This window comes from Cervus elaphus, chromosome 5 (genome assembly GCF_910594005.1).
Source record: "Cervus elaphus chromosome 5, mCerEla1.1, whole genome shotgun sequence".
Lineage (NCBI taxonomy): Eukaryota > Metazoa > Chordata > Mammalia > Artiodactyla > Cervidae > Cervus > Cervus elaphus.
The window spans coordinates 18,942,132-18,969,817 of NC_057819.1; the positions used below are offsets into that span (position 1 = coordinate 18,942,132).

The following is a 27,686-nucleotide window of genomic DNA, read 5'->3' on the forward strand; positions in this document are numbered from 1 at the left end:
CACTAACACTAGCATGGCTCTCGTACCTTGAGTGTCTTCCCAGACCTCTGTCCTCCTCCTTCCTTTCATCCTCTGAGCAGAAAACACTTAACTAGACAATTCATTCACATTTACAGGCTACTCCCTACTATATGCTGGACCCCGGATTCAACTGTTTGTATGTGTTATCTTGGGATTTTTTTTTTAATATATATTTGTTTGTTTGCTCCAGGTCTTAGTTGCAGCACATGGGATCTTCCATCTTCATTGTGGCATGTGCGAACTTTTTCTTTTTTAAGATTTTTGTTGTGGACCATTTGTTTTGTCTTTATTGAATTTGTTACAATATTGCTTCTTTGTTTTTTTTTTTTAATGTTTCTTTCCTTTTTTCTTTTTTTGCCCCAAGGCATGTGAGATCTTAGTTCCCCCACCAGGAATTGAACCCACTCCCCCTGCACTGGAAGATAAAATCTTAATCACTGGACCTCCAGAGAAGTCCCAGCATGCAAACTCTTAGTTGCAGCAAGAGGGATCTAGTTCCCTGACCAGGGACCGAACCTGGGACCCTGAATTGGGAGCTCAGAGTTTTAGCCACCGGACCATCAGGGAACTGTTGATACCTTGTTTCATGCAGACAGCAGTGTTGTGAGTAGATAATCATACATATCATTATCCCCATTTTCTAGATGGTGAATCTGAGACTTAAAGAGATTAAATATAACTCCAGTTCCCCAGTGTTGGGCCTGGCCTTGTTTGCCCTCAAATCCATTCCTTGCCCTTCCTCTGTTTAGCTGTGTATCACTGGGAGGCCAACCTCTGCAGGCTGCCAAAAGAGCTGACTTCCTTTATAGATCGACGAATGGGAAGCAGAGATAGGAGCCTAGTGGGCGGGAAGAAGGGAGAAGCCAGGGTTTTTCTCCCTCTCTCTGTCTCCGGAAATAGTTCCAGGAGCAGCTGCATTTCCTGTGTCTCTACCTCCCACCAGACAGTGCCACTGTGGGTCCAGCTTCTACCTGGGGATTCCAGTCCTTCCTGAGTACCAGAAACACCACCCCCTGCCTTTATCCATCCAACTCCAGGGGTGGTGCTGACCTTCCTGCTGTTGCTAATCTGTAGGTTCTTCACCCTCCCCTGTTTGCCTGCTTCCATGGTTCTTCTATTACCTAGGAAGCGAATGCATACATTCCCCTATTCTAGTGTCTGCTTTTCCTGCTTGGATTCTCACTGATTTTCTACCTTTCGTGAATAGTCACCATCTAGCCAATTCATCTGGTTTGGAATGACACAATTCTCTTTCCTTGAGCACAGGACATCCCACAAAACGAAAAATAGTAACCACCGTTTATTGAGCATTATGCCAATTGCCAGACAAATGTTCTTTCGTGGAACACTCATAGCAACCCTTTCTGCCAAATCCCATTAGTTACTATCCCCATTTGACAGGTGGCGCTCAGAGAGGTTGAATTGCTTGCCCAAAGGAATACAGTTATAAACCGACAAAGCCAGGATTTACATCAAGGGGCCCCTAAACCCAAAGTCTTCGACTTTATCTAATCTCGGCTGACATCTTTTTGTTGTTGTTGCTTTTAATTTATTTGGCTGTGCTGGATCTTAGTTGCAGCATGTGAGATCTAGTTCCCTGACCAGGGATTGAACCTGGGTGCCCTACATTGGGTTCATGGATTCCTAGCCACTGGACCAGCAGGGAAATCCCTCTGGGGACATCTTGAACACACTTGCAACCCCATGATAAACCCATTAGGACTCAAGTCCCTTGGGTGACTAAAGATCCCTCCTCAACTCAGTCCAGGGTACATATATGAGCTTTCCTAGTGTAGGGCTTCCATGGTGGCTCAGATGGTAAAGAATCTGCCTCCAATGCAGGAGACCTGGGTTCAGTCCCCAGGTCAGGAAGATCCCCTAGAGAAGGGAATGGCAACCCACTCCAGTATTCTTGCCTGGAGAATCCCATGGACAGAGGAGCCTGCTGGGCTACAGTCCACGGGTTTGCAAAGAGTTGGACATGACTGAGTGACTAACACATACAGACACACAGGGCTGCTATAACTATCACAAACTGGACAGCCAAGAACACAGAAATTTATTGTCCTATGTTTTGGGAGGCCAAAAGTCTGAAATCAAGATATCAGGAAGACGGTGATCCCTCTGAAGTCTCCAAGGAAAGATCTGACCCAAGCCTCTCTCCCAGCTTCTGGAAGCCCCAGACACTCACTGGCTTGTAGATGGCCATCTTCACCCTGTGTCTCTTCATATCATCTTTTCTCTGAGACTCTGTGTGTCTAAATCTCCTCTTTTTATAAGCACACATCATACTGGATCAGGGCTTACTGTAATTAAATGACCTCATTTTAACTTGGTTGCCTCTATAAAGACCCTGTTTTTAAATAAGATCATGCTCTGAGGTACTGGGAGTTGGAACTTAAACATCTTTTCTCGGGGGGAGGGACATAATTTAACTCTTAATAGTCCTTGATGCGGGTGCTCTCTCTCTACAGTGTGACCGAGTTGGTCCTGTTTTTCTATTTTTGGTGGCTCTGAGAAGCTTGCAGAATCTTATTTCCCAGGCCAGGGATTGAACCCAGGATCATGGCAGTGAAAGTACTGAGTCCTAACCACTAGGTAGCCGGGGAACTCCCACTCCTCTTTTTCTAATGAAGAAGGCTAGATTTCCAGGAAGACCCTACCTGTTTAAAAGATTGCGATAACTTCCAAGTCATGTTTGTATTCCAAAATTTTTATCCCAACATCCTACCCCAAAATATATAGAGGGACGTAAAGCACCTAATATAGCCAAACCCATTTTGAAAAAGTAGGACAAAGTTGAAAGACTTAACCTATCTAACTTCAACACTTATTTTAAAGGTAAAGAGTCGGACACGACTAAAGTGACTTAGCAGCAGCAGCAGCAGCAATCAAGAGAGTGTATACTGGCATATTAGAAAGTAGAGCAATGGAATAGAATAAAGAATCCAGAAACAGACACTCACATATAGTTGTTTGATTTTTGACAGAATGGTCCATGCGTTTCAATGGGGAACTGGCTTCTTGTCTTTTAAAGCTTTTAAAAAAAATATTTATTTGGTTGTGGCTGACCTAATTGCAGCATGCAGGATCTTCAGTGTTGGCACGCAGGCTCTAGTTCCCCGACTATGGGTTGAGCCTGGTCCCCCTGCATTGTGAGCATGGAGTTAACCACTGAACCACCAGGGAAGTTCCTCTAAGGTTTTATATATATATATATATATATTTATTTATTTATTTATTTGGCTGCACCGGGTCTTGCTTGTGGTATGTGGAATCTAGTTCTCTGACCCGGGATCAAACTCAGGCCCTCTGCATTGGGAGCACAGTCTTAACCACTGGACCACCAGGGAAGTCCCAAGGCTTTTTTTTTTTTTTTTTTTAATTTTTATTTATTTAGGCTACTCTGGGTCTTTGTTACTTTTGCCCTGGCTTTCTATGGTTGAGGTGAGCAGGGTCTACTCATTGTTGCTCTGCCCAGACTTCTAATCATGGTGGCTTGCTGGGGAGCATGACCTCAGGGCTCAGGGACTCAGTAGCTGTGGCGCACAGGCTTAGCTACTCTGTGGCATGTGGGATCTTCCCGGACCAGGAATTGAACTTGTGTCCATCGCTGCACTGGCAGGTGAATTCTTACCACTGTGCCATCAGGGAAGTCCCCTCTAAGATTTTGTAAAACTCTTGTGTTTTAAAGTTTTAAAACATAGGTGAATATCTTTATGAGCTTGGGACTAGCAAAGATTTCTTAGCCAGGACACTAAAAGCACTCACCATAAAAGGCATGAGCACAAACACACAGTCCCAGCGATGGCTTCTGACCAGGGAGGAGAGTGAGCCCTAAAACCTCAGGGCCTGAGGGGCAGGAAAGTGGGGTAGGGGCTCCCCTGCACATGGTCTCTGAGCTTCGGGTGCAGAGAATCATTCTGAGATCAACACAAACCCTAAATCTGAATTTTGTACCCAGTCCCCTGCTTCCTTCCGTCATCCAATTCTTTGACTCTCAAAGCCCCTGGATCACGCGCTAATGCCGCCATCCTGATGTCTTGTGGAGCTGGCACCAGGGATGGGCAGCAGAGGGATTTCACACATTCTGTGTGACACCTAGAGGGAGTCACATGCATAGAAGGAAAACTTTTGAACCATTAAAAATAACTGTAGAGGGAACCTCCCTGGTGGTCCAGTGGTTAAGACTTCACCTTCCAACGCAGGGGGCATGGGTTCAATCCCTGGTGGGAAAACTAAGATCCCACATGCTGAATGGCATGTCCAAAAAATGAAAAAAAAAAAAAAAAAAAACTACAGAAGGAGGGTACTTCCCGTCACCAGAGGTATAGAAGCACTGGTCTATAAAGTCAGGAGCTCAAGAAATTATGGCTCTTTTATTATTATTAATTTAGAGCTTTCAAACCTCAAGAGTAGTCAGAGGTAAGGCAGAGATAAGGGAAGGAAATAGCAAGCATCCATGATGGGCTCTGACAAAATGCTCTTTTTTTCAAACTGAAAGTGAGGAATTCTTTATGGCCTTATTGGGCAGGAAGGGGCAAGGGATTTCCTCTTCATCTGGGCATCAGATTTACCCCTCCTAAAAATGTGCCTGGGGGTGGTGATGGGGTGTCCAGACTCGGGGTCCATGAATAGGTATTTGTAATATCTTTCTTTTTGCTAAGAGTATTGTTTGCTCAGAGAGGTTAAGTAAGTTGCCCAAGGTCACACTGCAACTGACTGGCCAAGGTAACAGTCAACCTTAACCACCATAGAAGACAAAAAGTATTTAAAACTGAAGCTTATCTATTGTGGTGGTTCTCAAACTTTACCCAAAAAACTGGCTAAAAGGAAACTGCTTGGGTGGGTTTTAGTAACTTGCATTTAAAAAGAATACCTCTAGAGATTCTGATGCAGAAGCAGGGGTCACTTTGGTGGTCCTTAAACCCCAGCTTCTAGAGACTCACCAACTCAGTAAGTGTCCTTACTACATACTGGCTTTCTGTGCATTTGTTTTTTCATCTACCAAGTGATAATATACACCTGAAACCAACACAATATTGTAAATTGACTATAATTTTTAAATGGTGATATTAATATGAAAATGAAGGAATTTTTTAGTTCAATATAATATTTAATATATTCAATACAATAAAATAATAACAAAATAATTAAACATATTTTAAAAACATTTAATAAGATAATATAGATATTTGTTGTTCAGTCAGTAAGTTGTGACTCCGACTCTTAGTAACCCCATGGACTGTAGCACACCAGGCTCCCTTCTCCTCTAGTATCTCTTGTATGCGTGTGTGAGTCACTCAGTCATGATTCTTTGCAACCCCATGGACGCATGGGGTCCTCACCAGGCCCCTCTGTCCATGGAATTCCTCAGGCAAGAATACTGGAGTGGGTTGCCATACCCTGCTCCAGGGGCGCTTCCCAACCCAGGAGTTGAACCTGGGTCTCCGGCATTGCAGGCAGATTCTTTACCGTCTGAGCCACCAGGGAAGCCCCCACTATCTCCTGGTGTTTGCTCAAATTGATGTCTATTGAGTCGGTGATGCTATTTAACCATCTCATCCTCTACTGCCCTCTTCTCCTTTTGCCTTTAATCTTTCCCAGCATCAGGGTCTTTTCCAGTGGGTTGGCTCTTCATATCAGGTGGCCAAAGTATTGGAGCCTCAGCTTCAGCAACAGTCCTTTCAACGGATATTCATGATTGATTTCCTTTGGGATTGACTGGTTTGATCTTGCAGTCCAAGGGACTTTCAAGAGTCTTCTCCAGCAGAATTCAAAAGCATCAGTTCTGTGCTCAGCCTTCTTTATGGTCCAACTCTCACTGTTGGAAAAACCACAGCTTTGACTATACGGACCTTTGTTGGCAAAGTACTGTCTCTGCTTTCTAATACATTGTCTAGGTTTGTTATAGTGTTTCTTCCAAGGAGCAAGCATCTTTTAATTTCTTGGTTGTAGTTACCATCCACAGTGCTTTGGGGGCCCAAGAAAATAAACTCTGTCACTGCTTCCACTTTTTGCCCTTCTATTTGCCATGAAGTGATGGCACCAGGTGCCATGATCTTAGTTTTTTTATACTGAGTTCACTCTCCTCTTTCACCTTCATCAAGAGGCTCTTTGATTCCTCTTCACTTTCTGCCATTAGAGCAGTATCGGCTTGTCTGAGGTTGTTGATACTTAATATATTTAATAAATTATCACTCTATTCTTTAATTATATTTTATGTGGCTCAGATGGTAAAGAATCTGCCTGCAATGGGGGAGACCTGAGTTCAATCCCTGGGTCAGGAAGATCCCCTGGAGAAGGGAATGGCAACCCACTCCAGTATTCTTGCCTGGAGAAGTCAATGGACAAAGGAGCCTGATGGCTACAGTCCATTGGGTCAGAAAGAGTCAGACATGACTAAGTGACTAACACTATATTACATATTTATTTCTAATAATATATAAATGATTTACTAATACATAATTTAGAATGGTGTCTGCCATTGGTTCAGTTCAGTTCAGTTGAGTCACTCAGTCGTGTCCGATTCTTTCCAACCCCATGAAACGCAGCATGCCAGCCTCCCTGTCCATACCAACTCCCGGAGTTTACCCAAACTAATGTCCATTGAGTTGGTGATGCCATCCCACCGTCTCATCCTCTGTCGTCCCCTTCTCCTCCCGCCCTTAATCTTTCCCAGCGTCAGGGTCTTTTCAAATGAGTCAGTTCTTTGCATCAGGTGGCCGAAATATTGGAGTTTCAGCTTCAACATCAGTCCTTCCAATGAACACCCAGGACTGATCTCCTTTAGGATGGACTGGTTGGATCTCCTTGCAGTCCAAGGGACTCTCAAGAGTCTTCTCCAACACCACAGTTCAAAAGCATCAATTCTTCTGCGCTCAGCTTTCTTCACAGTCCAACTCTCACATCCATACATGACTACTGGAAAAACCACAGCCTTGACTAGATGGACCTTTGTTGACAAAGTAATGTCTCTGCTTTTTAATATGTTGTCTAGGTTGGTCATAACTTTCCTTCCAAGGAGTAAGCATCTTTTAATTTCATGGCTGCAATCACTATCTGCAGTGACTTTGGAGCCCAAAAAAATAAAGTCAGCCACTGTTTCCACTGTTTCCCCATCTATTTCCCATGAAATGATGGGACCAGATGCCATGATCTTAGTTTTCTGAATGTTGAGCTTTAAGCCAACTTTTTCACTCTCCTCTTTCACTTTCATCAAGAGGCTCTTTAGTTCTTCTTCACTTTCTGCCATAAAGGTGGTGTCATCTGCATATCTGAGGTTATTGATATTTCTCCCAGAAATCTTGATTCCAGCTTGTGCTTCATCCAGCCCAGCATTTCTCATGATGTACTCTGCATATAAGTTAAATAAGCAGGGTGACAATATACAGCCTTGACGTACTCCTTTTCCTATTTGGAAGCAGTCTGTTGTTCCCTGTCATTGGTAAATACTATTTAAGTGCTATTTTATTTTTTACCCTATGCCATGTGGGAGTTTGCTACCTGCCAAGGCAGCTCACACCATCTTTGGCCAGCCCTAGGCTGATCCATTGGCCACAGTGGTGAAGCAGGTTGCAGTAGTCCCTTCAGTTGGCTCTTTATACCTACACACACAGAGTTGATTGAAAAATTCTATTTGGCTGTTTCAGATAAAACTCCAAAAGGCTGAGAGCACACCACCCCCCTAGCCACTAGAGGGAGCCACACATAGTCCTTGGAGGCGCTGCTGGAATAGGCAGCCCGGGTTCCAAGTCTGATTCTCCACTGGCTTCTTTGGTGTACTTTGGTAAGGTGCTTTCTCTCTGGGGCATCAGTTGCTGTTAAGTAGGGGTTTGGAATGGGGTGCATCTCATGGCCCCAACTAGCTCTAATGTGCTGCGAGCTCAGTTGCTTCAGTCGTGTCTGACTCTTTGTGACCCCATGGACTGCAACCTGCTGGCTCCTTGTCCATGGCAAGAATACTGGAGTGGGTCACCATTTCCTTCTCCAGGGGATCTTCCCAACCTCGGGATCGAATCCACATCTCTTATGTCTCCAGCATTGGCAGGTGAGTTCTTTACCACCAGCCCACCTGGGAGAAAATTTATTAACCACTGACCCTTCAGGGCTCTAATATTCTAAAACAGGAAGCAGGGTTTGCCCAGATGCCCACCCCATCCACCCACCAACCCAAGTCTTGATAGTGTTTTTTTTTTTTTTCTTCTCTTTTGCTCTGTGCACGTGGCAGTGGGATTCAAACTCCATAGAATTGGGAGAGTGGGAACCCTGGCCCCATCCCTACCCCAAAGCCCCCAGCTGACCTGCCACTGACAAGTCCTTTGGTTCCTTCTTAGTCAGCAAATCTTCCCTCCCTGCTTCAAGGTTCTTCTCTTCCAGACCTGCTGGCCCCGCTCAGGCTCCAGTGGGCCTGTAAAACTGAGGTCGGGGAGGCTCTTAGAACCAAGACCATCTTATTATCTTTTTCATTAAACCTTTTCCTCTTGGGAATCTCTGTTGTGCCAGTTTCTGTGAAAGGCCATGGGTGATAAGGAAGTAATTTAAAGAGAGGAGAACTTTGCTCTCAGATAGCTTCCCAGATGGTTCAGTTCAGTTCAGTCACTCAGTCATGTCCGACTCTTTGCAACCCCCTGGACTGCAGCACCCCAGGCTTCCCTGTCCATCACCAACTCCTGGAGCTTACTCAAAGTCATGTCCATTGAGTCGGTGATGCCACCCAACCATCTCGTCCTCTGTCTTCCCCTCCTCCTCCTGCCTTCAATCTTTCCCAGATCAGGGTCTTTTCCAATGAGTCAGTTCTTTGCATCAGGTGGCCAAAATACTGGAGTTTCAGCTTCAGCATCAATCCTTCCAATGAATATTCAGGACTGATTTCCTTTAGGATGGACTGGTTGGATCTCCTTGCTGTCCAAGGAGTTCTCAAGAGTCTTCTCCAACACCACAGTTCAAAAGCAGCGATTCTTCGGCGCTCAGCTTTCTTTATAGTCCAACTCTCACATCTATACATGACTACTGGAAAAACCACAGCTTTGACTAAACGGACCTTTGTTGGCAAAGTAATGTCTCTGCTTTTTAATATGCTGTCTAGGTTGGTCATAGCTTTTCTTCCAAGGAGCAATCATCTTTTAATTTCATGGCTGCAGTCACCATCTGCAGTGATTTTGGAGCTCCCAAAAATAAAGTCTCTCACTGTTTCCCCATCTCTCATTGTTTCATTGTTTCATCTCTCATCTCTCAATGTTTCCCTACCTATTTGCCATGAAGTGATGGGACCAGATGCCATGATTTTAGTTTTCTGAATGTTGAGTTTTAAGCCAACTTTTTCACTCTCCTCTTTCATCATGAGGCTCTTTAGTTCTTCTGCCACAAGTGTGGTGTCATCTGCATATCTGAAGTTATTGATATTTCTCCCAGAAATCTTGATTCCAGCTTGTGCTTCATCCAGTCCAATATTTCTCATGATGTACTCTGCATATAAGTTAAATAAGCAGGGTGACAATACACAGCCTTGACGTACTCCTTTCCCAATTTGGAAACAGTACCCACCTGCCAATGCCGGAGACACAAGAGATGCAGGTTCGATCCCTGGGTTGGGAAGATCCCCTGGAGGAGGGCATGGCAACCCACTCCAGTTTTCTTGCCTGGAAAATTTCATGGACAGAGGAGTCTATAATCCATGGTGTCACAAAGAGCCAGACACAACTGAGCAACTGAACGCACACTCATTTGTTGAGGGGCGGGGGTCACCAACAGGTCAGTACAGAAATAAACTAGGTGATTTCAGATACTGTAGTGATCAGAACTATCAGGGAAATAAAACAGGGTGAGGTGACATAACATGAAATGGGGCCTACTTTAGAAAAGGAAGTTCCCTCTTTGGAGGTGATATTTGAGCTGAGACACAGATGGTAAGTGAAAGAAGTGACAAGTACAAAGGCAAGCAAAGAAACAAGCCCAGTGGGATGAGATTTCAAATTCCAAGTTCCCTGGTCTTCATAAAAAACAGAGAAAGGTCTCTGGAAGAATTCCAGAGGCTTTTGGGAGGGGGGCCTTCAGGTCTATCCCATGATGTGGCTGAGTGGAGGGGTGCCCTCTAGTGGTGACAAGAGTTAAATTTCACATAGCTGACCTGGAATGCGGCATGCTTGTGACTTGACTCTGGGATAATTATAAGTTTCACTCATTCTTGTCTCTCCCACACTTACTCATTCAACAGATATTTACTGAGCTCTGTGCCAAGCAACCCTCTAGATGCTAGAGTTGTGAAATCGACAGAGACGGTCCCTGCCCTCCTGGAGCTGATACCCTAGGGAACAGTTCTTACCTCAATACTCTAGCCCCACTTCACCTCTTCCCTCTATTATTCTGTAGCTAAATTGGCCTCCTAATGTTCCAACAGGCTGATATTGTTGCTTCAGAGTCTTTGTATTCCCTTCCGCCCCAGGAAAGCAGGTCCCTGCTTCTTTGCATTGCTGGTTCAGGTCTCAGCTCAAAAGTGACCAAGTCAGAAAAATGTGAACTTATTTTGCTCGTTGACTGCCTTTTCTCTTCACTAATATATAAGATTCCATGAAAGTTACTATTTTATTGGAATTCCTCAGCCTTCGGCTTAATAGGTGCGCAGTAAACTTACTGAATGGGCTTATTATCCTGTACCCCAGCTTGTTTCAGAAGATAGTGAGCGGTAAGTGAATGAACTGGACAAAACATACCACAAATCTCAGCCCTAGAAAAAAGAAAAAAGCTGTTGCACACTACCTCTGCCCCCTTTCTCTGCTTTATTTTTTCTTTCTTTTTGATCTGCTTTATTTTTCTATACACTTATCACGTTCTAAACTATTATAACTTACTCCTTGGTGTTTGCGTGTCCCTGCTATTAGATCAGAATGTAAGCTTCACGAAGGCAGCGGATTTTGTCCATTTGATTCACTACCCGACCCTCAGTGCCCAGAACAGTGATGGCACCCAGTAGGCGCTCACTTTGGCCACCTGATGCGAAGAACGGACTCATCTGAAGAGACCCTGATGCTGGGAAAGATTGAAGGCAGGAGGAGAAGGGGACGACAGAGGATGAGATGGCTGGATGGCATCACCGACTCAATGAACATGAGTTTGAGTAAACTCCGGGAGTTGGCGATGGAGAGGGCTGGCGTGCTGCAGTCCATGGGGTCGCAAAGAGTCGGACACTACTGAGCGACTGAACTGAACTGAACGGAGGCGCTCAATACACAGAATGAATGAACTCTATCTACATCACAGTTTGCTCTTTCCTGCAGATCCTAAGTCACCTTATTCCAAGGGGGAAACGGGCTTCAGGAGGCGACCAGAGGTGAATTCAGGTGGCCCGACCCAGGAGTCCGACCTCTGGGAGCAGGGCCATAAGAGCAGCTGCGGAGATGGGAGGCGCCGGCAGCAGGAACAGAGAGAGGCCCGGGGGCTGAAGCGGTTCCAGGAAGAGGCGCGGGCGCTGACGGCGCCTGGCCAGGGACTGTGGGCGGCACCGTCCGATGGGACGAGTCACATGACTTACACTGACCACGCCCACCCCCCGATGGGCGGGGCTCATGCAAATCAGTGCGGGCGGCGGCCAATCGTGTCGCTCGCCGAGGGTCCGGGCCCGGGGATCCGGGACGCTTGCTTGAGCGCAGGCTCCTGTCTCTGCTGCCCCGGGCTTTTGCAAGCGGCGCGGCGGACCTTTAAGTTTGTGCTGTAGTCGCTTCTCCGAGTTACTTTTGGCGGCCGGGCGGCTGAGGCCGGACCCGCGCTGGGGCCAGGCGGCGGCTTCCTCAAGCGAAGGCGGAGGTGCGGCGCGGGGTGGGGGCCGCTGCCCTAGCAGGCGCCCGGGCCGGCCCGCGCCTTTGCAGCGTGCTCCATGCATCCGGAGCCCGCCCCGCCCCCAAGCAGCAACAGCCCCGAGCTTCCCCTCAGTGGCGGCAACAGCACCAGCGGCAGCCGCCGGAGCCGCCGCCGCAGCGGGGACGGGGAGCCCCCGGGGTCGCCGCCGCCGCCGCCCGCCGTCACCTACCCGGACTGGATCGGCCAGAGTTACTCCGAGGTGATGAGCCTCAACGAGCACTCGATGCAGGCGCTGTCCTGGCGCAAACTCTACTTGAGCCGCGCCAAGCTCAAAGCCTCCAGCCGGACTTCGGCTCTGCTCTCCGGCTTCGCCATGGTGAGCTCGGGCCGCCCTGCCCTGCCCCCTCTCAGGTCCTAGCCGCTGCCTCCCACAGCCCCGACGGGGCGAACTGGGGAGCTCGCTGGGAGGGCTAGAGGGTCTGGGGGTGAAGGGAAGAGCTGGGAGAAAGCTGTCATGGACGCTGGGAGGACCGGAGGTGCTGGACATGAGAAGTGGGCAACAAGTGACACCGTAGTGGGAGGTTGGGTATCATACCAATATCCAGGGTTGGAGGGCTCAGATGGGCAAGCTTGATGCGGCAAGGAGGGAGAAATAGCAGGATGCTCGACGTAGATGTAAGAAGACAGTCCCACGCATGTTGAAGTGGAAGGGAAATTGACATAAGCAGTCTGATCTCTTTGGGAGCAGGTGTCAGGAGGTTGGGAGGAGAAGGACCCCTGAGTCGTCTCTCCCTAGTGCCCCCACACTTGAGGCCAGAAGGAATTGGCCAGCTTCTTTTATTATCTAGTAGAGGGGATTTCCTGATACCCTTTCTCCTATTGTATTTTCCGAGGGCCTCAGCCTGGGGGTTTGACAACCACTCCCCACCCTCAGTTTCTGCTCCAGAAACTTGCCACTGAGTCACTGAGTGTGGGGGAGGAGGGTGGGACTTGTTCCCGTTGAATGGGCTCTTTCTTGACGTTGGGGGTAGGCTTAGTTTCCCCCCGCCCCCTTGTGTGCTGGGTTGGAGTGAGAACCAGCCTCTGGCGGGTGGGGTAGGTGAGGTTGCAGGTTGGCCTGAGAAGTGGCTCTGAGGATGCCTTCAGGCTGGGAATCCTGGCGTCTCCCAGGACAGCTACAGAACAAGTCCTGGCCTCAGCCTGCATGGATAGGGTCTGCCTCCCCTCCCCCAAGGTTTTTAGCCCAGAGCACTCTTGCCTCACTGGTGAGCTAAGCTCTTGACCTTAGGGGAGGGAGTGGCTGCACCCTTTGAGTTTTCTTGGGAAGGGAGTGTGTCTGGGACTCTCCCTGGGCTCCACAAACTCATGGGTGATGCAAGGGAGCCAGAACTTTTTAGAAGCCCTAAGCAGGCCCAGAGCACCCGGGGCCATGGTGGCAAGACCAGCTGTCTGAGATAGGGGACATGCTTTCCTGGGTCTGCCCTTGCTGCTGCCTCAGACAAATCCCTCTGTGGGCCTTGAATGATTCCTCAATTGGTGAATGAAGGCTGCTTCTCAGGAGTTTCCTCTGACTTTAAGCATTTAATTGAGGACTTCCCTGGTGGTCCAGTGGCTAAGACTCCACTCTCCCAATGCAGGGGCCCCCGGTTTGATCCCTGGTCAGGGATCCCACATGCTGCAGCTAAGAGTTCATGTGCCACAAGTAAGACGTGGCACAGCCAAATAAGTAAGTTTTTCTTTGAAAAAAGAATTTAATCAAGGAAGCCTTTGAGAGGGAAGGATAGAATGTGTGTGTTTGTAAGAAGTGTCACTCTAGTTTTTAGTTTAGGTCTATAGGAAAGGATTCTGTTCCATCACTCCCAAATCCTAGGAACAGCTGACACTTAGCCAAGCACCCACTAGGTGCTTTGCACTGTGGTGGTGCCCTAACTGGCACACTAAGTCCTCCACGGCGCTTGGAGGTAATTTTGGTGTGGGACCTTCCCAAGGCCACACAGCTCTCTTGCTGGAGCAGGATTTGAACTCAGGTTGGCTGGTATGCAGAACTCTCTTGGACACTTATGCAATTTGTGGTGTATGGAGCTCCGAGCCCCGTCCTGCCAGGGACCTCTTAGGACCAGGCCTTGTAGGGAATGAGAAATCGAGCAGAAAAACTTCTCTTGAGCAAAATAAAATGTTACAGTTAGGGGGAAGGGAGTGACACCAGCGGCTGCCAGCTCTTCACAGCAGTGAAGTGTTTCAGATGGTGGGGTGCCTGTTCCCGTTTTTCATATTCATAGCTGGTGGTGTATTCATAGCTGCCCAGGCCCCTTCCCACGCCAGGAGCAGTAAGGAGGCAACAGGTGAAGCTTTTCTGCCTTCTTGAGTCGTCTCTTAGAAGCCGGGCCTTCTGATCAGATGTCACCTCCCTCTTCCTCTTGCTAAAAACAGTGTGGGGAAGTCAGGCTGCAGGGGCGGCCAGCGGCACTTGGTGGGCCTTGACTCAACCAGACTATCTCTTGGGGACCTTTATGCGACCCAGCTGGGGTGGAGAAGGCTTCCTGGCTCCAGTGATGAAATCCCCCAAGTTCTGCCAGCAGGGAAGGCTGAATCCCGTGCCCACTTCCATTCTGGGAAGGCACTTAATGAGAGAGTAACTGCATCTGCCATGAGTCTGCAAACAAGGGGGAGAGATGGGGTTGGGGTGGAGAGAAGGGCTCAACAGGGCAGGTCCACCTGCACCCCGCCCCCCCACAGGCACCCGGCCTTGTGAATGCGCCTCAGAGAGGAAGGGGTGCCACGAAGCCGGGTGCCACGAAGCCAGGTGCCATGGAAACGGAGTGAGCAGGTTTCCTGGACTACTCTCCCTTGGCCTGTGAGTCAGCACAACCAACTTCCTGCCCCCAGAGGGCTTCCTTCTGAGAGAGTGGGAAACCCAGAAGGAGTGATATGATGTGACCTTTGATTTCCAAGGGGTAGAGAGTTGGTGAGGTTGCCAGACTCAGCTGCACACAAGGTGAGATTGAGGGAAGGTCTCCCAGGAGCCTGAAGGGCATGGAGAGACTCCCCTTTCCTGGGCGGAAAGGCCTGGACAGCTGCCCTGATGTGCTGGGGAGATAGGCAATGGGACCTCAGGCAAGTGCCTTTACTCTTTGGGGGGCAGTTTTCTCGTGTGTACAAAGGAAACACATATCCTGCTCCCCCATGGACTTGCATGAAGAGTCGTTAAAAGGTTCGCTTGGACCCACAAGGGTTGAGGAATAGTCAGGATCTGATGATGGACCCTTAGGTGGGCCCTCTCTGGTCTACAGACAAGCATCCCACTCCTGATGGAGCTTCTGGAAATAGCACGCCCTGTCTGGGTTCAATATCCAGACTCCAAAACCAAGGGCCCAGTATGTAGCAGAGGATCAGCAGCCTGCAGGTGCTTCTTGAGCCTAGGGTGCCGTGATTCAGGCCATCCCTGCCTCAGTTTACCTCTCAGCAAGAGGCAGCCAGCCTCAGCCTGACCCTGTCCCCTGGGGGCCATGGCGAGTGCACCCACGCGCGCACACACATGGCAGTCTTGGTTCCTGGGGAGGGCAGCCTGTAACGTTAGCCTAAGCAGAAGATAATTGGGAAGGTCAGCCTGTTGCCGTAAACAAAATGCTTTCCGTGACCTGGGATCAATTATTTTTGGATTATCTGCCTCCTCAAGTTCTCTGCTGGCCAGCACCCTTTTGTTCCCAGGTTCCAGAACCGGCTCAGAAGCAGCTTGGCATTTCTCTGAAAATGAGTTGGAAGGAAGGGCTCAAATCATAAGACGTTATTGAGCCTCTATGACATGTCGGGAGTTCAGGGGGCATGGAGATGAGTAAGAAATTAGTATTACTCTTCATGGTGCTAAATACTAATGGTGAGCATTGCCACTGTTGATTGGGATCTTGGAATAGGTTAGACACCTGTTAAGTACTCTCCTTGAACCATCTCTTGTGAGCTTCAGAATGGGGAGTGAGGGTAAGTGCCCAGTGAATGACTTGTCTGAGGTTACCTGGCTGGGAAGCTTCCAGGCCCTGTGACTGTGGTGTGGCCCCCACTGCTGCGGGAGAGGAAGCACCAGAGAGAATGATGGAAGGACTGAGTTGGGAGGCTTGAGTATTGTAGAGTGAAGTAAAGAACAGGGACCCTGGAGCCAGACTGCTTGAGTGGGATCCAGATAGATCCCCGCTCTGCCACGTAGAACTGTGAGATGCTGGGGAAGTTGCTTAATGTCTCTGGGCCTCAGTTTCCTCAGCTGTGAAATGGGAGTAATAGCAATAACCAATCTCTGGGTCAGTGTGACGGTTCATTTGTATCTGCAAAGCACGTAAAATATACGTGATCCAGGTGTGACAGAAACTCACTCACCCTTGTTCCCATAATGTTGAGACTACTTTTTCTTGGCCAAGCAGTATGCAGGATCTTAGTTTCCTTAGTTTCCTGACCAGGGATTGAACTCGAGGTCCACGGCATTGAAACTGCTAGGAAATTCCTGGGACTGCTTTTATGAGAGTTAACTGGTTTAGAAGAATGTGATTCCAGCCAAGCCTTAAGGATGGTAGAGTCGAGCTGAGAAAGAACCCTCTATCAGAGGAAGCATCAGAAGCAAAGTTACAAGGATGAGAAATGATAAGGTCTTAGGGAAGAAAAGGCAGGGAGTCTGGTGTAGCTGGAGTTGAAGCCATGTCCGGGGATAGTCGAGGAAGGTGAATCTTCCCAGACTAGACAGCGCAAGGCCTTCTGATATAGGCTGCGGGGAGCCAGGGAAGATTTTGGAGCAAAAGAGTTCCATGATGAATTTTTTTGATACGTTTATTCATTTATTTATTTTTGGCTGAGTTGGGTCTTAGTTGTAGTACACCATGTGGGGTCTCAGTTCCCTGACCAGGGATTAAACCCAAGTCTCCTGCATCGGAAGGCCGATTCTTAACTGCTAGACCACCAGGGAAGTCCCATGATGAATTCTTGAATAATGTTGGTGATGTTACTATTTACTGAACACCAGGCATGAGCCTTTCTTTTTTTAATCCTCAGAACAGCTCTTAAAGGTATGTACTGTAGGTGAGAAAGCTAAAAGGCTCACTGAGGTTGCGATCATCCAGCTAGTAGATTTCAAGCCGTGGTCTGTCTGACTTGGAGCCTTTTCTACTCAATCACCCTCTCGCCATGTCCCATGTAGCTGGCTGAAAACTGGGTCTTCGAAGTCTTACAGATGGATCCTTCTGTACGCTGAGTCGGTATAAATGGAATTTTGTTAAATGCCCCAAGGGAAAGGCACTCCCTGCCTAGCTGAGAAGCCTTTTGGAAAACTTCACAAGTGCCTTGCACGTGTCTGGGGTTTTCAGCCAAGGTCTGTGTTGAGCTCTGCTGGTTTCTGGGTCTGGGGCTGGTGAAGGAGAGTTCTAGGGTTTCCCAAGGTGACACTGTGGTAATCAGTGTTCGGAAGGAGTTCCCTTGGAGAAATAATAAAACTGTGACAGTTTATGGGGTGTCCCTGGTGGTTAAGACTCCACCCTTCCACTGCAGGGGACGCAGGTTCAATCCCTGGCCAGGGAACTAAGGTCCCACATGCCATGTTCAGTTCAATCGCTCAGTCGCGTCTGACTCTTTGTGACCCCATGGACTGCAGCACGCCAGGCTTCTCTGTCCATCACCAACTCCTGGAGCTTACTCAAACTCATGTCCATCGAGTCAGTGATGCTATCCAGCCATCTCATCCTCTGTCGTCCCCTTTTCCTCCTGCCTTCAGTCTTTCCCAGCATCAGGGTCTTTTCCAGTGAGTCAGCTCTTCACATCAGGTGGCCAAAATATCGGAGTTTCAGCTTCAGCAACAGTCCTTTCAATGGATATTCATGGTTGATTTCCTTTGGGATTGACTGGTTGGATCTCCTTGGAGTCCAAGGACATAGTGCTGCCAATAAATAAATTAATTAATTAATAATATTAATAAAAACTGTGACAGTTTGCACTTTTTAAATTTCTTGGCCAGGCTGTGCAGCATGGGGGATCTTAGGCCCCCAACCTGGGATTGCACCCACATCCCCTACAGTGGAAGCACAGAGGCTTACCCACTGGACCACCAGGGAAGCCCTAAAACTTCTGAGAAAATTTAAACAAGAGCAAGTTTCTCTCTGGTGGAACTTCTTCTTAGGGGGCCTTTAATATGCTTCCCAGAAGGGAATGCTCCAAATTGATAGAACCACAAACTCTTCAGAGGAGAATCCTCTGGGACCGTGGTTTGACATTCCTTTTTAGGAGCATTGATCTAACCCAATAATGGGCCACCTTTTTCTGTGAAGTAAACGTTTTCAGCTTTGCTGGCCACGCGGTCTCAGTTGTAACTACAGGTGTCCCCCCACTTTTCGCAAGTTCACTTTACACCTCCTTGATTTTACAGCAGACCTGCATTTCTACCTGTTTTCACTAGCCCAAAGGAAACCCAAAGAGAATTTTTACTTTTACCAAAAAATGGTGAAAGCCAAAAATAGCATGCAGCCTTTGGTTTGCAGCTAGCTGTTATAGACGCAGCATGCGCCCTGCGGGGTAAGACTGGTACCACCAAGCTCCTTTCCCGGGAATCACACTCAGCATCTCGGCATCAAGCTGTCAGAGCTCTGAGCTGTATCTGTGAGCGTCAGTGCTTTAATCTCAGTTTATTTGTGCATATGTTAGCAAGATATCTCCTAAGATAATTGCTCCGTCCCTTTAGGCCATTTCAGCTCATGAATGGTTTCAAAGGTACATTGCAGGGGGAAACCTGTACTCAGTTCTTTTCTTCTAGCTTGAAGCAGCCACAGACCTTAGGTGAGTGAGTGGGCGTGGCTGTGTGCTAGTAGAACTTCATTTGCAGAGAGTACATCACAGGCCAGTTTGGCGACCCCTGGTCTAAGTGGTGGTCTCCAACAACACTTTGAGCGCACACCCCGCTCAAAATATTGTCAACATTATACTCAGTGTTCATACATAGGTATATGGTAATTATGATATGAATGCTAATAAAATGTGAGTATTAAAAGGTACATAGGCGATCCAGTGGTTAAGATCCTGTGCTTCCACTGCAGGGGTTGCGGGTTTGAGCCCTGGTTGGGGAGCTAAGATCCCTCAAGTCACACAGCATGGCCAAAAACTAAAAATTAAAAAAATAAACGAATTATTTTAAGGTACATAGGAACTTCCCTGGTTGTCCAGTGGTTAGGACTCAGCCCTTTTACTGCCAGGGCCCAGGTTCAATCCCTGGTTGGGGAACTGAAGTAAGTAAAGACACAATATTGAAAAGTTTAAAGGATGAGCTAAAAAAAGGAATGTCATGAGAGTTCGCCTGTGGTCTTCTGGTTTCCAATGGATCACATAGGATTGTCTTCAGGCACTTTAGAGACCCTGGGTCAATTCTGACCTTCATTTATTCCTTTAACATTCGTTTCCTGAGGCCCCTAGAGGGACAAGGGAAGTGCAGGGAAGCTAGAGAAGCAGGAAAGTAGAGTGGAGGAAACCGGACGTGTCGTTACATCTTCAGAACATGTTTGGCAAGTGCAGTGGTGGAGGAGCGTTGGTGGACGGACGCTTATCACTATCTGAAAATATCTGCCTGCACGTTCAGTGCCTGTCATCCTCCCCAGGGCAGGGGTTCTTCCGGCTGTCTTCCTGCTTTCTTTGTCTCCAGCAGAGCCACAAGATCCTCCAGGCACACAGTAAGTTCTCAGAAAAAGTTCATAAGGGCAATTCCTGGGCAGTCCAGTTGTTAGTTGGCTCTTGCATTTCTCAGGGTGCAGGTTCGATCCCCGGATCAGTGAACTGAGGTCCCATAAGCCTCGCAGCACCACCAAAGGGGGGAAAAAATGTCCATGATTGAATGAATGGCCCCATCCTCACTTGGAGAGCCCTGGAACAGAGGTGACTTGGGAGATAGAGACTGGAGGTGCTCAAAATTAGCCAGATGAACAGAAAGACTAGGCCCGTTCTCCACCCCTTTCTGCAGCTTCAGCCTGTTAGCGACTCGTGACAAGAAGTGAGTCGCAACCAGCATTTTAATTTTTATTGGAAGAAGAGTGGAATGAAATAGAAAGCAGCCGCATGCATCACATGTTGTAAGAGTAGACTGGATTAGCATGCTTTAAAGATAATTATTGTTTGGGGAAACTTGTTTCTGTTATAAGTGGGTATGTGTCTATTTATGGAAACCTTTGGAATACTGCACTGTAGTGGTCAGAAAAGTTTGTAAACTCTTAGAGGAGCCCTCAATCCTCTCTTAATAGACGGTTTGCATCTGAGATGGGGGCCGCAGGCTCAGACGGCCCTGGGTGACCTGGGGTGACTGTGGCTTGGCGGCCTGAGTGATCAGGAGAAGCTCAGGCTGGGGAAGGCAGAGTTATGTCTCCCAGCTGTTGAGCGCCCGCGTCGGGCCAGGCATAGGAGGGCTGCCTCAGAGGGGCCCAGCCTTCTAGGCCAGGTGGCAGGGGGTCTCCAGGGAGCCCAGCAGGAGTGAGGAGAGGTGGTTGGCATCCGGGTGTGGTGGGCAGACACCCGGCAAAGCCAGCCAGGCCCTACCCTTCTTGGAATCACAGGCACCTTAGCCCATGGGTGAGGTTTGATGTCCCCGTGGGGGGCGGGAGAGGGAGGCATTGGAGGCCCACGGACTAGAGTGACGTAGGGCTGGTGGTCCCTCGCCCCTCCTCACCCTTTAGGACCCATGTGTCCAGGTTTAAGCAGGCCCGTGGCTGGCTGGGAGCTGTTTATTTTGGGTTAACAGCCCAGCACTCTGGCTATATTTACCTTGCGAAGCTGCTTGCAATCTGATCTGATTTGATCTCTCTGGGACTCAGCTGGGGCCCTGGGAGTCGCCTGCCAGATTCCACGAGGCCCTCCTGGCTTTACCCTCCCTACTCTTGGGGAGATTTCCCAAGTGGGACACATTCTGAAAAAAGCAGTCGTTTTTCTGCTTGTGAACAGTTCTCATCAGAAGACCTGATCTGTGTCAGCCATTCCTTCCCACAGTGCCAGGACATGGAGCTTGGTCCCCCAGGTGGGGACAGTACCTAGAGCCAGCCGGTGTGGTCAAGTTCCAGGAACTATAGGGTCCAGCACGGTTGATGGGGTTTCTCCTGGAGCCCATCCTCCTCCTTGAAGGAGCTCAGTTCACACACTGAGCTGCCCAGCCTAGCTACCCCGCTCCTCCCAGCTTAGGACCTCAGGGGAAGTTCTGGAGTCCCCTGGCCAGGTGTGTCCCAACAGCTGCAGTGTTCTGACTCTGGAGCGTGACAAATGGTGTGGCAAGGGTGGTCCCTGTCCCGCTGTGGTGGTCAGCTGTGCTTTGGGGCACACATTCCCCTCCTACCCAGGGTTTCTAGCAGGGACAGCCTTAGAAAGAGGCAGACTGAGTCCAGAGTGGGGCATCTGAGCCCCTCACCCTCCCTGGGGGATAGAACGTGGGGTCAGCTCTCACCAGCCTCAGCTGAGGGCGTCCAGGAGCTATTCGTCTTCCACTTTAAGCCCTGTGTTTTTCTTTTTTAACCGAGATTTATTGAGTACCTTCTGTGGGCTGGCCCTTTGTTAAACACATGTCAAGACCTCATTTAATCTCCTTGGTGATTGTCTTAGTCTGTCTGGGCTGCTAAAACAGAATACCACAGCTTGGGTGGCTTATAAACAACAGATATTTATTTCTCACCGTTCAGGAGGCTAGAAGTCCAAGATCAAGGTGCCAGCAAATGCAGCGTCTGGTAAGGGGCTGACTTGCTAGTTCATAGACACTGTCTTATTACTCACTGTGTTCTCACAGGGCAAGAGTGATGAGGGGGTCTCTAGGGGTTCTCTTTTATAAGGGTGCTAATCCTATTGCAAGGGCGCCACCCTCATGACCTAATCACCCCAAAGGCCCTACCTCCTAACACCATCACCTTGGGGGTCAGGATTTCAAATATGAATTTAGAGTGTTCACAGACATTCAGTCTGTAGTAGCAGGTGTGAGGAAAATGTTGTTAACCCCTTTGCACACGGGCTTTAGAGCTAAGTGGACTTAAATATAGATCCTCCACTCAACAGCAGAATAATGCTTGGGACTGCTGACTTCACCTCTCTTGAGCTTCAGTTTCCTCATTTGTGAAAACGTAATAATAGTGTTGCTAATAATCATTGATGGGCTTCCCAGGTGACTCAGTAGTAAAGAATCTGCCTGCCAATGCAGGAGACACAGGAGATGTGAGTTCAGTCCGTGGATCAGGAAGATCCCCCAGAGGAGGAAATGGCAATCCACTCCAGTATTCTTGCCTGGGAAATCCCATGGACAGAGGAGCCTGGTGGGTTACAGTCCATGGGGTCGCAGAATCGGTCACGACTGAGTGGCTAACACACACAGACACAGACACACACACATACACACACAACCGATTAACAATGTTGTGATAGTTTCAGGTGCGTAGCGGAGTGACTCAGCCATACATATTCATGTATCCATCACTGACGCTTTAAGTGTAATATAGATGTATATATGCATGCCAGGTCTTGTGCTAAGGGCTTTATTCATTAATCTGTTGAATCCTTGTAACAACCCCTGTGGCATTGAGAGCTTACCAGTTTTGTAAGTGGAGGACTCAGTTTACTCTTAATGGCTCTCTAGAGGTGGAGATACCAGGTTTAAGGGAACAGACTGGTTACTGTATATGTTGGTATGTTCCCCCTCCCCTCCCCATATAGGTACCCAGCTCTGGGCCCCATGTACCTGATGGGTCTGGACATTTCCAGTGAGTGAGACAATAGCCTGTGGGCCTAGAGCAGCTAAGCAGCTGGCTCTCCTGCTCGTCCTCTCTCCAGTTTCAGCTTCCAGGGCAGCAGGCCAGAACAGGAAGAGGAAGTGCCGGGGGTGGGGAGGAGGCAAGGAGGTATGCCCTGCTGGGGGTGCCCCCCGTTTCCAGCGTGGTCAGGCCTGAGGACAGAGACCAGGGACCCTGGGGTACAGCCCATAACCCGCCGTGCCCTGATGCCCTAAGTGCTAAGAAATCTCAGCATTGGCCTTAGGCCACCAGTGATCCTAAAAATGGCCCAAATCCTCATGGCGCACTGCCCCAGATTTATGTGAACTTAAAACATTTTACAAACTCCTGGGCTGAGAAGTTTATACAACCATCAATTGTGGGAATTCAAAGACAAAAGTCTGCGAATCCTGTTGAAATTGTCTGAAAAGCCCTATGACTATATATACCTTGGTGTCTTAAGAAATATCCAGTATTTTCACCAGATTCTCAAAGTATCTGACCCCAAATCAGCTCTAGATGGTGACCTTAATCTTGCCACGTCTGCTCCTTTGTCAGAGACAAAGGGAAGGGTTTTGACCAAAATCATCCAGGGGGAAGCAGGAGTGATTCTGGAGCCAAAACTCAGGCTTGCCAATTTGGCTTTGGTGTCCTCAGCTCAGGTTGGGGGATAGAAACCCAGCCCAGGCAGGGGCGTTTCATACAGAGATGCTGGGATTGGGAGTGAAGTTTTTAAACTGAATTACAACGATACTAATAAAGCTCCTTTTATTGAGGGTTTATGCTAGGCCAGGCACTAAGAATTTGAAGTGAAGTGAAAGTCACTCAGTTGGTTCAACTCTTTGAGACCCCATGAACTATACAGTCCATGGGGTTCTCCAGGCCAGAATACTGGAGTGGATAGCCTTTCCCTCCTCCAGGGGATCTTCTCAACCCAGGAGTCGAACCCAGATCTCCCACATTGCAGGCACAGCTGAGTCACAAGGGAAGCCCAAGAACACTGGAGTGGGTAGCCTATCCCTTCTTCAGCAGATCTTCCCAATACAGGAATCAAACCAGGGTCTCCTGCATTGCAGGCAGATTCTTTACCAATTGAGCTGTCAGGGAAGCCCAAGGATTTGATGTGGGATTAATTCAGTCCTCACAACTCTCTGAGTTATGTACTACTATTCTGTTGTTGTTTTTTTTAATATTTATTTATTTGGCTGCATTGGGTCTTAGTTGTGGTGCTCAAGATCTTCAATCTTCATTGTAACACATGGAATCTTTAGTAGCAGCATGCAGACTGTTGGCATGTGGCACTTGGAATCTAGTTCCCCGACCAGGGATCAAACCCAGTGCCCCTGCTTTGGGAGTGTGGAGTCTTAGCCACTGGACCACCAGGGAAGTCCCTGGGTGTTTTTTTGTTTGTTCGGCCATGCTGTGCAGTGTGCAAGATCTTTGTTCCCCGACCAGGGATCAAACCTCAACAGTGAAATTGCTGAGTCCTAACCACTGGAGTGCCAGGGAATTGCCTCTATAGTCCCTTTTTTTTTTTAAACAGATGAGGAAACCGAGGCTCAGAAAGTTGAAGGAACTTGCCAGAGTCAAACAGCCTAATAAAGGGCAGAGGAGTCAGGGCTTGAAGCAGGCAGCCTGGCTCCAGAGCCCATGCTCCTAACCACTGCCCCACACTGCCTTTCCAGGCCTCAGAAGGCTGAGGAGGTACAAGAAATGAAAGCAGACAGGGCCAGGTATTACAGGCAAGAAAGCTGGAAGGAAGGAGCCCACTCCCTCCCCAGGAGTAAGAAGGGATCAGGGCAGGTATGGAGCTTGTGGGTACATTTCAGCCTCAGACCTCCCCCTTCTGAGCCTGGCACATACAACAGTGAACCCTTTATAAAGGGTCATTCTCCTTAATGGTATTGCCATTGGCACTTGCGCCCCAGTCTCTGGCCTCGGCAGGCAGCCACTCGGCAGTGTGCCCACCACCCGCTTCTCCCAGCCCAGATCTGATGAGCTGGCTTCTTTACATGGGGGTGATTTGCAAGGCCCAGGTGAGAGGAGGTGGGTGGCGGGGCCTGGAGCATGCCCCTGGTAACCCCAGATCCACAGGTCTCCAGGAACTGGGGAGCAGCTAGTACGTCAGCCCTGGGGCTCTGAGCCCAGTGCTGGGGCCGGAGGAGGAGATGGCCCCAGGGCTTGCGGTCTGCACTGTAGCACCCTGTCATAGCCTGTCTCTTCTGGGAAGCCTCTCTTGATTCCTTTGTGGTTGGTGCTCTATGTTCTCAGAAAGGGCCTGGTATGACTTGGGAGGGCCTTCGTCTCTTCACCCCTCACCTCTTATGCCCAGAGCAAGGCAAGAAGAAACCTCTCCTTGGGAATGGGAGTGTGGCTCCAATAGGGAGGGTGCCTTTTTTCATTAATGTAAACTTTTTTTTTTGGTCATAGTAAAATTTACATACAGCTTACCATTTTAACCATTTGTGGTGACTACTATTTGGAGGGTGTTTGTCATGTACTGAAAGTGTTAGTTGCTCAGTTGTGTCCATCTCTTTGGGACTCTCTGGACTGTTGCATGCCAGACTTCTCTGTCCATGAAATTCTCCAGGCAAGATACTGGAGTAGGTTGCCATTTCCTCCTCCAGGGGATCTTCCCAACTCAGGGATCAAATCCAGCTCTCCTGCGTTGTAGGCAGCTTCTTTACCGTCTGAGCCACCAGGGAAGCCCAGTACTAGGAACTCTCATTCAGTTGTTAAAATGAGCCTATGAACTGATATGATGTCCCTATTTTACAAATAAAAATGCTGAGGTTCAGAGAGGTTCAGTGAACTTTCCCAAGGATAAACAGCTCAAGAGTAGCAGAACTGGGATTCAAATCCAGGCAGCCTGGCCTCAAGCCTATCCTCTTGACCAGTACTTTCTGCCATTTCTCAACCCTAAGTGGGTGGGTCTGTCATCCCCATTATACAGATAACAGAAGCTGAGGCTCAGAGAGGCCTCGGAGTGACTTACCCAGGGTCCCAGAGCCTGACAAGAGGAGAGCCTCTGAGCCGTGACCATCCTTGTCACTCAGCCCACCTCTCCCCGCTCCTCCCCCCCAGGTGGCAATGGTGGAGGTACAACTGGACGCTGACCACGACTACCCCCCGGGGCTGCTCATCGCCTTCAGCGCCTGCACCACGGTGCTGGTGGCCGTGCACCTGTTTGCGCTCATGATCAGCACCTGCATCCTGCCCAACATCGAGGCCGTGAGCAACGTGCACAACCTCAACTCGGTCAAGGAGTCGCCCCACGAGCGCATGCACCGCCACATCGAGCTGGCCTGGGCCTTCTCCACCGTCATCGGCACGCTGCTCTTCCTGGCCGAGGTCGTGCTGCTCTGCTGGGTCAAGTTCTTGCCCCTCAAAAAGCAGCCAGGCCAGCTGCGGCCCACCAGCAAAGCCCCGGTCGGCGGGGCGGCTGCCAACGTCAGCAGCACCAGCAGCATCACCCCGGGCCAGGCAGCCGCCATCGCCTCCACCACCATCATGGTCCCCTTCGGCCTGATCTTTATCGTCTTTGCCGTCCACTTCTACCGCTCACTGGTCAGCCATAAGACGGACCGACAGTTCCAGGAACTCAATGAACTGGCCGAGTTTGCCCGCCTGCAGGACCAGCTAGACCACAGAGGGGACCACCCCCTGACCCCGGGTAGCCACTATGCCTAAGCCCTTCCTGGGCTGGGCAGTTGAGAGCTTTGGCCTTACGCCCTTCCCCACGACCTTGTCCTGCCCCAGCCTCAAGGACAGCATGTGCAGGGGACTGGGCTTTCGTCAGGGGCGGGCAGAGAGTGGAGGAAAGAGGCTTTTTTTTTTTTTAAAGAGAAGTTACTGCACTTTGAAACTTTCCTCTAAGAGAATAAGCACTTCCTGTTCTTCCAGCTCCAGGTTCACCTCCCACTCAGAGGCCGCCACCGGGAGCCAGAGCGGGACAAATGCTCCCTTTGTCTCTCCTCCTCCCCGAGCAGGTACCACCTGGATGCCTCCTGTTCTTTCCGTCTTGACCCTCCCTCCCTGTTCAGCGTCGGTGGTGTGCGTGTGTGCGCGTGTGTGAACACAGAAATATACTCATAAGGGACACCTCCTCTTGTGTCTGTATTTGTTGGGTCTGAACTGCCTGGCGTTTCTCCCGGTGGGTTGCCCAGGCAGGTGAGCCTCTAAGCAAAAAAAAAAAAAAAAAAAAAAATTCAACATTTTGGGGTATTTCCAACCTATCCGAAAAAGTTGCATGAGCAGTAACTGAAATGTCTCTGTAGGCAGTTCTTATCATTCATAGTTCTGTTTTACAGTTACAGAACACTGAATTAATTGAATGCTGAACCACTGCTCCTAAGAGAAAGGGGTTAGGTTCCTGCAAGCATCTGGTCACATTTTTTCTTGTTGTTGTTGTTTTTTATATGGACCTTTTTTTTTTTTTTAAGTCTTTATTGAATTTGTTACAGTACTGCTTCTGTTTTGGTTTTTTGGCCAGGCAGCATGTGGGATCTTAGCTCCCCTACCAGGGATTGAACCTGCACCCGCTGTGGGCATTGAAAGGCAGAGTCCTAAATACTGGACCACCAGGGAACTCACTGCATGTTTCTTTTTAAAGACACCTTACTTAAAATATATTTTTTAAAGATACCTTAATAACATTGAACTTATACATTATCACAACAGCACTGTCACTTATTTGTAATACACACATATGTTCCCCATAAGGCATGTCAATCTTCCTGTGCTCCGAACACTATAGACAGTGCTTCCTTGCTACCCTTGGGGGTCATTTTAAATAGTGAAATCACCAACTTTTAAAAGCCCCAAAATATGAGGGCTTTTAAAACCCCAAAACCCTGCCCTCCCTCCAACCCTCGCCTCTCCCTCCTCTCCAGGTGGAGGTGGGTGGTGGCAGGGGGGATGTGTCAGCAGCCCCCCGACAGGCGACCAGGCGCCATTGGGCGCATTTCTACTGTGGCGATGCGCCACTACTGACTCTGGGACAACTGGGAAGGCCTGTGGGGAAGATGGTTCAGGGGGCCCCATCATCCCCTCATCCCCAGTCGCTAAATAGGCTATGAAGGATAGATGTTTACAGCATGAGCTGAAACTAAGGCAGAGGGTCATCTT

General features: G+C 48.9%; 1 protein-coding gene across 1 annotated transcript; it reads left to right on the plus strand.

Moving 5' to 3' along the window:
* Window positions 1-11,623: 11,623 nt before the first annotated feature.
* On the plus strand, window positions 11,624-26,664 carry ORAI1 (ORAI calcium release-activated calcium modulator 1). Its single transcript, XM_043901912.1, has 2 exons — window positions 11,624-12,193; window positions 25,644-26,664. The coding sequence occupies exons 1-2, from the start codon at window positions 11,894-11,896 to the stop codon at window positions 26,247-26,249; spliced, it is 906 nt and encodes a 301-aa protein (XP_043757847.1). The 5' UTR covers window positions 11,624-11,893; the 3' UTR covers window positions 26,250-26,664.
* Window positions 26,665-27,686: the final 1,022 nt, after the last annotated feature.

Coding starts and splice junctions, on each gene's coding strand:
- ORAI1 (XM_043901912.1), top strand. CDS start 11,894: ATGCATCCGGAGCCCGCCCCGCCCCCAAGCAGCAACAGCCCCGAGCTT. Junction 12,194..25,643: donor TGCTCTCCGGCTTCGCCATG/GTGAGCTCGGGC, acceptor CCTCCCCCCCAG/GTGGCAATGGTGGAGGTACA.